Genomic DNA, 12,454 nt, shown 5'->3' on the forward strand with positions numbered 1-12,454 from the left:
GAACTTCAGAGGCGCTACTCAACATGAAGAGGCTGGAAAAAAAACAGGAAAGAGCAAAAGAGAGGAACGAGGGTTTATTGTTTATTTGGATAGTTTTTCATGGAGTGTCAAAAGGGCTTCCACAATCACCAAATCAATCCGACCTACTGGTAACTGGGTGAGAGGTGAGAGGTGCTTAGCTGTGAGAGAGTGTGAGAAAATAACAGAGAGAGAGAGACGGAAAGAAAGAAAGGGGGAGAGAGAGAAAGCAATGATCAGTTTCACAGTGAAACTGAAGGAGTAAATCTCACTGGTAATCCCTTATTAAATAGTTCTAAGAACTTCTTGGTCTTTGTGTGGTTCTGTGCTTGTCTTTAAGCATAATAAGAGGGCTGGATATGGACCACTTGTCACAATGCTATTACACACCACCAGTGTGCAGGACCAGCACACTAATTTACCACAAGCTTTTGCTATAACAAGATCATAGGACAGAATAATGCTACATGCAACTTTTTAATAAAATAAAATACATAAATGCATCCTTACAGTATCGTTCAATAGTTTGGGGTGAGTATGTTTTTTTTTTTAAGAAATTGATACTTTATACCACAAGGAGAAAAAAAATGACAAAGACATTTATAATATCAAAGTTTACGATTTCATATTAAAACCATTACAACATACACTCACCTAAAGGATTATTAGGAACACCTGTTCAATTTCTCATTAATGCAATTACCTAATCAACCAATCACATGGCAGTTGCTTCAATGCATTTAGGGGTGTGGTCCTGGTCAAGACAATCTCCTGAACTCCAAACTGAATGTCAGAATGGGAAAGAAAGGTGATTTAAGCAATTTTGAGCGTGGCATGGTTGTTGGTGCCAGACGGGCCGGTCTGAGTATTTCACAATCTGCTCAGTTACTGGGATTTTCACGCACAACCATTTCTAGGGTTTACAAAGAATGGTGTGAAAAGGGAAAAACATCCAGTATGCAGCAGTCCTGTGGGCGAAAATGCCTTGTTGATGCTAGAGGTCAGAGAATGGGCCGACTGATTCAAGTTGATAGAAGAGCAACTTTGACTGAAATAACCACTCGTTACAACCGAGGTATGCAGCAAAGCATTTGTGAAGCCACAACACGCACAACATTGAGGCGGATGGGCTACAACAGCAGAAGACCCCACCGGGTACCACTCATCTCCACTACAAATAGGAAAAAGAGGCTACAATTTGCACGAGCTCACCACAATTGGACGGTTGAAGACTGGAAATATGTTGCCTGGTCTGATGAGTCTCCATTTCTGTTGAGACATTCAGATGGTAGAGTCAGAATTTGGCGTAAACAGAATGAGAACATGGATCCATCATGCCTTGTTACCACTGTGCAGGCTGGTGGTGGTGGTGTAATGGTGTGGGGGATGTTTTCTTGGCACACTTTAGGCCCCTTAGTGCCAATTGGGCATCGTTTAAATGCCACGGCCTACCTGAGCATTGTTTCTGACCATGTCCATCCCTTTATGACCACCATGTACCCATCCTCTGATGGCTACTTCCAGCAGGATAATGCACCATGTCACAAAGCTCGAATCATTTCAAATTGGTTTCTTGAACATGACAATGAGTTCACTGTACTAAAATGGCCCCCACAGTCACCAGATCTCAACCCAATAGAGCATCTTTGGGATGTGGTGGAATGGGAGCTTCGTGCCCTGGATGTGCATCCCACAAATCTCCATCAACTGCAAGATGCTATCCTATCAATATGGGCCAACATTTCTAAAGAATGCTTTCAGCACCTTGTTGAATCAATGCCACGTAGAATTAAGGCAGTTCTGAAGGTGAAAGGGGGTCAAACACAGTATTAGTATGGTGTTCCTAATAATCCTTTAGGTGAGTGTATAATGGTAGCTATAAAAAATGCTATAAAGTTTCTATTCATCAAATAATAAGTTAAGATTTACACAAAAAAAGCACAACTGTTTTTAACATTGGTAACAATGAGAATTTCTCTTGAGTCCAAACCACATATTAAAATTATTTCTGAAGAAACTGAAAAAAAAAAATCTAATAATAATAATTATGACAATTTTTGATTAAATAAATGCAAATAAATAAATTAGCAAAAAATATAAAATGACAATCAATTAAAAAGAACTATTCTGATTCCATTTCCTTCTCAAATTTCAAATCAATATTTCATGTCTGTTTATTTATTTATTTGGGTGGCCATTGTTTTAACAAAATTGCTAAGTATACGATCAATTCCTAATGGCCCTAGATGGAATATAATGTTTCATCTAGAAAAACATTACATTATGTACTTAAAATGGTATGCAAATTGAAATTCCAGTTGACTTTACCGACTAGGCTACACATGCCCCCAATCTGTGTTCACACTCGCTTACAAATTATGACGGAAGTCGTGGCCTAATGGTTAGAGAGTCGGACTCGTAATCGAAAGGTTGCGGGTTCGAGTCCCCGGCCGGCAGGGATTGTAGGTGGGGGGAGTGAATGTCCAGCGCTCTCTCCACCCTCAAAACCACGACTGAGGTGCCCTTGAGCAAGGCACCGAACCCCCAACTGCTCCCCGGGCGCTGCAGCATGGCTGCCCACTGCTCCGGGTGTGTGTGTGTGTGTGTGCATTTGTTCACTACTCACTGCTGTGTGTGTGCACTTGGATGGGTTAAACGCAGAGCACCAATTTCGAGTATGGGTCACCATACTTGACAATACGTCACGACTTTACTTTTTACTTTTTTATGACATGTTATGAAGTTTCTAGTAGACTTCAAAGAAAGCCATTTTGAAACTAAATGGCCTCTGGGCTGCCATGACTGACAATGTGCCAGAGATCGACCTGTCACCAATAAAAGCCAATAGTGACTTCATAGAGAATCTTCATCTCAGAGAGTATAAGAACACTAAAACATAAATATTTTAGTCTCTTTGTACTTTTCAAATGATATCTGAGGATGCAAGTCAGTCACGTTCCGCATAAACACTAAACAGCTCATTTGCCTGTCACTCCATCAAACATCATCCCATGTCACTCCCAGGATTCCCAGAGACATTTCAACTATTTAGTGAGACACCAGTGCTAGCAGACAAACCGAGAGCAATTCATTCCAATGCTCATTCAGTATTTGTTACAAAACCAAAGAGCAAAACCTCCTTGAAAAATGAAGCTGGCTTGCACTTTCTTCTCCTTCCTTTGTTGAACCCATTCCAAATCCATCTTTCTCATAAAAAGTATTATTTAGCCTTAACTTTTTTGCCTTTTAAAAACTAATTATATCTATTTATGTCAAGCTAGCATCTTAGATCTAACTGATGTTTCAATAGCTATGCAACAGACAGGGCCTTTACAAGCAGAAGAAAACTTCACTTTAATGTTTAATGGCATATCTGAGAAAGAAGGATGCGATGGACGCAGTATATGCGAATGTGCGTTAGTGTGCGCTAGCACTTCTGAGCTCAGCAGATGTCCCTCCTACAAATGTGGCAGCCGTTGCAGGTGTATCGCTGTCGCCTCCCCATGCGTCAGATAATATCACAGCCACAAAAGAGTTTACAAAACACACAGCTAACTGCCAATTATACCGAACAAGTCGCTGCCTGCACGGCACCTCAATGCAGCGTTCAAAAGCCCCTCTTCGAGAGGGTGTTGTGATTTTCTCTGTCATTTAAGCATGTTTAAGAGGGTGATGGGTGATGATATATAAGCGATTATATATAACTAGGCACTCATTCGCACACATCAGATACTCATTATGGTGCAGGGGTTTATGTAAAAAAAGCAAAATAATGATCAGGCTGTGAGTGAGCAGCTAAAGCTGCACTGCCGTGGTGCTGTTGGAGGTGGATGTCTGCTGGGCTTTGGACTGCTGTGAGTGTCACACTCGCACCTCGAATGAAAAACATTTATAATAACAGCTCTCACACCGCACTTCCATTAGTGTGCCGCTTTAAATGCCACAGGTTAATTAAATCTCTGATTACTGCGATTCACATGCATGAGTATACATGTGGAGGGAATCCAGCACATACTAAGGAGAGATTTGAACAAGGAAATTTTCAGGACAAGAATATCTATTTCAAGTGAAACAATCCAAGCCATCGGTCAATGTCTTCAGAGTTTGGCGCAAATTAATTTCCAGTCAAATGAAATATAGATCACATCTTAGGTGCGCTGAATGCAAATTCATTTAGGTGGCTAAAGAACCGCTTCCGGGCTTGTCAATAAGTCAACCACTTGTATCATTGGACCACAGTAGGCATTGGTTTTAAATTGGATAAAACTGTTAAGAGGTGGATTGGTTCACTGCAACCAAACAGTGCTTTACGCACATGAACCAGGCATGTGATTCCATGCATAACTTCCTGTCCTCTACCCACCATCTCTAGCAATAAAAAGCAGCAAAATTCTCATGCAGCAAATAGGAAGTCTATTATCTTTAAAACGTTACTTACTGCTACTTTTGCATTGACTAAATAAACTAAAAACACTGTTACTGTTATCGTGACATTTACTCTGCAAGTCCTGGGACGAGATACTGAGGAAAAGTGCACAGCGACCCATCCAATCCTTTGCCTGCTGAGGCTAATGTTTCTTGTGCAGCAAATCAGCACAATAAATAATTTAAGGATTGCCATCAAAGAAATACAGAAAACTTATTTTAAATTGTAATAATATTTCACAATATTACCATTAAATACCATTCCTTCAAAAGAGGAAAATTCAAGAAAGCATAATGTTGCCATATGAAAAAAAAATTATTTTAAGAAAAAAAAAATCTTCCTGAATTAAGTGTTGTATTTCAATAATTAGAACTCTTACACACTAAAGCAGCATATTATCTGTTACTTTAAGCATTTTAATTTTATTTCCAATATATTACGCTATATCCTTTTCTGTAAAATGAGAGTAAATGAAAGCCATATGTATGCACCATACAGGGCTAAGGAACAAAGTTTAGGCCAGGACATTACCAATCTTCAGTCAATCATTTGTCTCATTTTATCCATTTAGCTTTCTTTGAATACTTTACACTTCAACAAGTTTGTTCAACAATAGGGAAAAGGACTTGCACGTCACAACTGAGGGAAACATTTCTCAGGATTACAGAATGAGACAGAGAGAGGAAACAACTGAAAGGCTGGCGGGATCCAAATACCACATTGAAAAGAAGTGAAGAAAAACAGTCTCCGATTTGAAGCAGCTCTTTTTAAACCAGGGCAAACAAAGCAAATAAACACCCACCCAGCTAATTCCTTTAGGAGCTAGCCAGGTACATGAATATGAGCCTTTTGTTGATGGAAAGGCTCATCTAAAGAGCATGCAAATAAACCAAGATCCCTTCTTGTAGTAGAACTGATGCGGGTAAAATAAATAAAGAGCACATGTCAGTGGAACCAATGACACATTAAGGACAAAATGGTTCAAAGCGTGTAAATACAGTAAGACACGTCACTCTACCTTGTAGCAGGACTCCCTTGTTTTTTCTGTAAAAGGGACTTCCTGGCCAAATCGGAGGACTGGACATACTGTAAAGAAAACACAGTGGAGAGAATGATGAGAAAGTGACACAAACAGATGATGTACAACTGACAGATGGACTGCAATCCTGAAAAACAGACAACGAAACAGCATGAAAGATATTTTAAGAGATAAACAGTGCCAAAAGACAGAGGTAGCAAGAGTGAGACAGACAGAGAGAGTGCATATCCACAAAGAATTACCATGGTGAATGTAGCTTCTGCCAGTTTTTATGTTGATACTGTAAAATCATAAATTAATACAGGATCACAGTTAAAGTTAAAGTTATGAGATCATGTTATCACAGTTTTACATTAATAACATTAACTGATGCAGCTAGAGAGGAGCAAAGCTTCATGTTGCTATGCAATTACCAAAGATATCTGTCTGATTATGCATGGCTATTTAAAAAAAAAAAGTAGCATTACATCACTTGCTCACCAATGAATCCTCTGCAGTGAATGGGTGCCGTCAGAGTGAGAGTTCAAACAGTAATCAACACAACTCCAGAACATCAGTCCTAAATTCATAATTTCCTTAAGTGAAAAAGCCTCTGTTGTCTTCTCACATCAAAATCCACCTTTATATTTATATCTGTGCATATTTCACTCCTGATTCAAACGAGACATTTGACTTTAAAAACGTCTTAATGATGGATTTGCTTCATACAAACATACACTTTCACTTCAAAATACATTAATTGATGGACTGGAGTCATGTGGATTATTGTGATGTTTTTATCAGCTGTTTGGACTCTCATTCTGACGGCACCCATTCTCTGCAAAAAATAAATTGGAAAATTTCTCCAAATCTGATCTGATGAAGAAACAAACCCATCTACATCTAAGATGGCCTGAGGGTGAGTAAATTTTCAGCATATTTTCATTTTGGGGTAAAGATGAATTTCAAAACAACTTTTCTACAGGGTTTTACCATGTGAATTAGATTAGATAGATTAGATTCAACTTTGTCACTGTGCAGAGTACAAGTACAGAGCCGAAGAAATGCAGTTAGCATCTAACCAGAAGTGCAAATAACAAAGTATATAAATAAATATAAAAAATATGTGTATATACATTAAGTTTTATGACATATAGTGAAGGTTATGAGGTAGAGGGGAAGAGACTAGCTCAGTGCAAATGACTGTACATACAACTTAGGTCGCAAGGAAGTATAAACAGAAGGTGCATTATACAGTGAGGTATGTAAATAGAATGTGTTTATATATGGCCAATGACCTTAACGGCATCCGGAGGTATGTGCAAAATATCAGAGAAATGTGCAAAATAACAGAGGGAATAATAAGAACATTGTGAGTGAAGAGTGCAGACAGTTTATTGAACAGTACACTTTTTTTGTTTTGTTTTTAACCATTAGGTGGTCCATCTTGGATGTAGTGTTCAGCACCTGAGATTGGAGTTCAGTAGGCTGACAGCTGAGGGAAAGAAACTGTTCCTGAGTCTGCTGGTGCAACAACAAAGACTCCTATAACGTCGCCCCGATGGGAGAGGAGTGAACAGCCTGTGATTGGGGTGAGAGGAGTCTTTGATGATACTTCTCACTCTCCTTAGGCAGCGTTTGTGGTAAATGTCTTTGATGGAGGGTAGCCCGACACCAGTGGTGTATTGGGCAGTTTTCACCACCCGCTGGTGGGCTTTCTGGTCCGAAACAGTGCCGTTGCCATACCTCACTGTGATGCAGTTTGTGAGAACAGTAAAAGTTCAGCAGGATGTGGGGGGACAGGTGAGCTTCCCTTAGTTTCCTAAGGAAGTAAAGGCGCTGTCATGCCTTTATGATCAGTATGGAGGTATTGAGGGTCCAGAAAAGATCCTCAGAGAGATGGACACCAAGGAACTTGAAGCGTATCACGCGCTCCACTTCGGCCCATCAATGTAGATGAGAGTGTGTGTGTGGTCCTTCTTAGTCCGCCAGTGGTCTTCTGGGTGTTGAGTTCAAGGTTGTTGTTGGCACACCACGTGCCTAGATGCTGAACCTCAGCCCTGTAGGCCGTCTCACCATTGCCGCTGATCAGGCCAACCACCGTGGTGTCATCTGCAAACTTGATCATGGAGTTAGAGCCATGTACAGGTATGCAGTCGTGGGTGAAAAGGGAGTAGAGGATTAGGCTCAGCACACAGCCCTGTGGTACCCCAGTGTTTAGAGTGAGGACAGAGGAGGTGTGGTTACTGATCCTAACAGACTGTGGTATTCCTAACTGCAGTAACAGCTAAAGCTAATCAAAAGTGTAATAAACTAGAAAAAAAAAACTAATCTAAAAAAAAGTCTAAAACTAGTAAACCTTCAACAACCAAGTAGTAAACTTTGGGTCCAATGGCAGGTTTTTGTATGTGAACTACATTACTTCTACCCCAGGAACCAGCAAACAGCTTCTGACCAAGTAAGCAAAACATGGAGCCTTATGCAATGTTGAGATGTGACTATGCAGCAACCTAGTCATTACATCCTCTTTCAAATTGAGCCCTCGTAGCTTCAATCATTACTTTCTGGTGGTGAGATGACAGGCCAGCTCAGGTGATGGTGCTGCAGACTTCAGTATGCAGCTACACAGTGGGAACTCTTCAGCTGAATTACACACCACTGACTGGTGAGACCTTTTTTTTGGCACAAATGAACCGAGCGATCAGGAAAACCATGTTAGCACTCTGTGCTGTCACTCAGGCAGGAAAATTGGATGTTTATTTTTTTTTTATTTGTATTACTGGTTTAATAAAATGCCAGAAAATAGACATTCGAATGTGATGAACAGGAAAAAAGAAAGAAAGTTACTCTGCTGGCTGCAAGAATCAGACTTCAGGATTGCTGACATATAAAAGCTATTGATCTTTTTTGGTGATCATGGACATCCTTTGGAGAAGGAGGTCAACAGGTCCTTCATGAAAAGAAGTGATGGTGTGAGGCAGGATGTGTGTGCAAACTCAAAAGGTATCTGAGAAAATGTAAGGAACAACAGATCACCGAAACAAAACAACATCATACTCAGATGCCTGCGGTTCAGTATATTATTTGACATATTAGTATAATAAATCAAATTATATGATAAATTTAGTACTTATTTTATAATAAAATGTAACCATTATTGTATTAATAAAAAAAGTTAAGCATACATAGAAAAAATAGTGATATTACATTATATAATCAGTATAGAAACAAATTGTATTACTAAATAATATTGTATAATTATATTTTGATATTTTTGATTTTTTTTTTTTTTTAATTATTACTAAATATATAAATATAAATATATGTGTGTGCGTATTTGTGTGCATATATACACTGAAAAAAATTATAAATGCAACAGTTTTTTTTTGCCCCCATTTTTCATGAGCTGAACTCAAAGATTTAAGACTTTTTCTATGTACACAAAAGGCCTATTTCTTTCAAATATTGTTCAGAAATCTGTGTAAATCTGTGTTAGTGAGCACTTCTCCTTTGCCAAGATAATCCATCCACCTCACAGGTGTGGCATATCAAGATGCTGATTAGACAGCATGATTATTGCACAGGTGTGCCTTAGGCTGGCCACAATAAAAGGCCACTCTAAAATGTGCAGTTTTACTCTATTGGGGGCGTCTGAAAATAAGTCAGTATCTGGTGTGACCACCATTTTCCTCACGCAGTGTAACACATCTCCTTCGCATAGAGTTGATCAGGTGGTCCACTCCTCTTCAACGGCTGTGCGAAGTTGCTGGATATTGGCAGGAACTGGAACACACTGTCATATAAGCCGATCCAGAGCATCCCAAACATGCTCAATGGGTGACATGTCCGGTGAGTATGCTGGCCATGCAAGAACTGGGATGATTTCAGCTTCCAGGAATTGTGTACAGATCCTTGCAACATGGGGCCGTGCATTATCATGTTGCAACATCAGGTGATGGTCGTGGATGAATGGCACAACAATGGGCCTCAGGATCTCGTCACGGTATCTCTGTGCATTCAAAATGCCATCAATAAAATGCACCTGTGGTCGTTGTCCATAACATACACTTGCCCATACCATAACCCCACCGCCACCATGGGCCACTCGATCCACAACGCTGATATCAGCAAACCGCTCACCCACACGACGCCATACACGATGTCTGCCATCTGCCCTGTACAGTGAAAACCGGGATTCATCTGTGAAGAGAACGCCTCTCCAAAGTGCCAGACGCCATCGAATGTGAGCATTTGCCCACTCAATTCGGTTACGACGACGAACTGCAGTCAGGTCGAGACCCCGATGAATACGACGAGCATGCAGATGAGCTTCCCTGAGACGGTTTCTGACAGTTTGTGCAGAAATTCTTTGGTTATGGAAACCGATTGTTGCAGCAGCTGTCCGGGTGGCTGGTCTCAGACGATCTTGGAGGTGAAGCTGCTTGATGTGGAGGTCCTGGGCTGGTGTGGTTACACGTGGTCTGCGGTTGTGAGGCCGGTTGGATGTAATGCCGAATTCTCTGAAACGCCTTTGGAGACGGCTTATGGTAGAGAAATAAACATTCAATTCATGGGCAACAGCTCTGGTGGACATTCCTGCAGTCAGCATGCCAGTTGCATGCTCCCTTAAAATTAGCGACATTGAGCTGTGAGATAAAACTGCACATTTTAGAGTGGCCTTTTATTGTGGCCAGCCTAAGGCACACCTGTGCAATAATCACACTGTCTAATCAGCATCTTGATATGCCACACCTGTGAGGTGGATGGATTATCTCGGCAAAGGAGAAGTGCTCACTAACACAGATTTAGACAGATTTGTGAACAATATTTGAGAGAAATAGGCCTTTTGTGTACATAGAAAAAGTCTTATATCTTTGAGTTCAGCTCATGAAAAATGGGGGCAAAAACAAAAGTGTTGCATTTATAATTTTGTTCAGTCTATCTATCTATCTATCTATCTATCTATCTATCTATCTATCTATCTATCTATCTATCTATCTATCTATCTGTGTGTGTGTATACAGTATATATAAATTTATATAAATAAAAATTACATTTTAAATCATATAAACATACATATGGACACATGTAATAAATATAAAAAATAGAAAATAATATAAATGATAAAAATAGAAAAGATAAACTACGGTGAGTGTTGAAACAGCATGTAAACTGCAAATTAATACATTTTGACCAAATGTACTACTTGAGAACATTTGTGAAGAATATGAGTACTTCAAATATGATCAAAGTTCCCAAATTCAGTCACGAATTTTCTCTTTATCTTTTCATCTCCTCCAATGCAATCTTCCTCCCTTAGTCATGATTTTTCCATGCTCCGTACTGTTTGCATTCCCAAACACTGATCATTTGTGACAGCAAATATCAATTTCCTGACCTTTTTGTTTGGGATTTGTGAAGTACTGGAGCATGGTTTCACATTTAGCATTTCCCACAGAGTTTAGAAATGGTTTATCCACATCTCTGTTTTCTGACAGTTCCTTCTGATCTGAATGTGTTTTGCTTCAAAGGTTACCATTTTTTTTTTTTTGTGGATTAGCTGCTCAGTTTCTATCAATTATCTGCTTGCGTACGATTCCTCCTCCATCTCACTGTCTCGCTCAGCGCTCACTGTGAGCTTCACAAATCTAATCAGGAGCAGTCTAATCTTCAATTTAGCCCTCTATCCACTTTCTGCCTCCCTGTAGATTCAGAATGTGCAGACATTGGCTCTGTCATCTCCCCCTTCTTAATCTTCTTAGAGTATATTAACTAATTGAGAATTAGAACAAACAGAGGTGGGCACAGGGCTTTGAGCACATTTGTCTACATGCTGTATTTAAAAGCCCAAGACTGTGGTTTGACGGGGCTGTTTTGGCTCTGGACCTCTTGCGATGAAGGAGCGCTCTACGGTGCATGGCATCTCCGAGCGTCGAGAGGCCGTGTGCCAAAGCGAATATACACAGTGCTGCCACTTCACATTTGCTAATCTCCACAGGGCTGTCAGACTTCAGGTATCTGCCCTGACAATTGAGGATAATTTAGTGTGAGAAGTAATGGAACCTCTCTATTTCTTTACGGATCCATTAATTACAATGTTCTGTCAGAATGTGTTTGATTTTTTTCATTCTTTTTTCCCGTTGAGAGTGATTAAAACATATCTCGCACAGCTCAGACGCAGCTTGAGACGAACATCTTCATTAGCATACTAGTCGCCTAGCAACTGAAACATCTCTAACTTTCAACTTTGAGATTTTTTCACTAACCTTACACCTGAGTACAGCACGCAGTCATTACTAATGTAAGGATCCACCAATTCTGATCCACTTATCCCCATAAATGAATAAAAAAACACAGCGTACCTTAAAACAAGCAAAAAGGTCAAACTAAATACAAATACATTTACTTTTGCTCCTTATAACCACGATAAATGAGACTAAAATCAGAACAGTATAAAAATATTCACTCCACAAAAATCAGAACTTGTACAGTATAACTTAAAAGTCCACTGTGAATTGAATTGCGGATTAAGATATTTGCGTTGAAGACTTGCAAACTGAGCACTAAAGGCAGAAATGAATATGAAATATTTAATATTAAATAAATATGTAATAAATTATAATATTAATAAAAATATTTTGTATTTTTAATTATATATACAGACACATACACACATTATATATATATACACATTACAATTATATTACATAAATTTTATAATATATATATTTGATAATTGATTATTTCTATAATTGATTGATTAATATTGTATGCAAACAGGTTTACTATTTATATTCATTTTATGATATTTTATGTACTTATATAAATTATATAAATATATAGTATATTATATAATACTTATTCTAAATCAAATTAATTTTTAAAAATTCTGACAAAATTTGATCAGTGTGTATATATATATATATATATACACATACAGAAATTATTTAAATATATAAATTAGATAAATTATATAAAAATTAAAAGTCAAG

At 38.8% G+C, this 12,454-nt stretch overlaps 1 protein-coding gene across 6 annotated transcripts in view; it reads right to left on the minus strand.

The window, feature by feature from the left end:
- LOC306850809 (forkhead box protein N3-like) overlaps positions 1-12,454 on the minus strand; it is a 94,842-nt gene that overhangs the window by 29,801 nt on the left and 52,587 nt on the right. For all 6 annotated transcript variants that reach the window (XM_079386700.1, XM_079386703.1, XM_079386701.1 and 3 more), the window contains exon 4: positions 5,463-5,530. In XM_079386700.1, the coding sequence (XP_079242826.1) occupies positions 5,463-5,530 (68 nt within the window). The remainder of the gene's footprint in view (positions 1-5,462; positions 5,531-12,454) is intronic.

This window comes from Barbus barbus (assembly GCF_936440315.1).
Source record: "Barbus barbus genome assembly, chromosome: 30".
NCBI classification, from domain to species: Eukaryota; Metazoa; Chordata; class Actinopteri; order Cypriniformes; family Cyprinidae; genus Barbus; species Barbus barbus.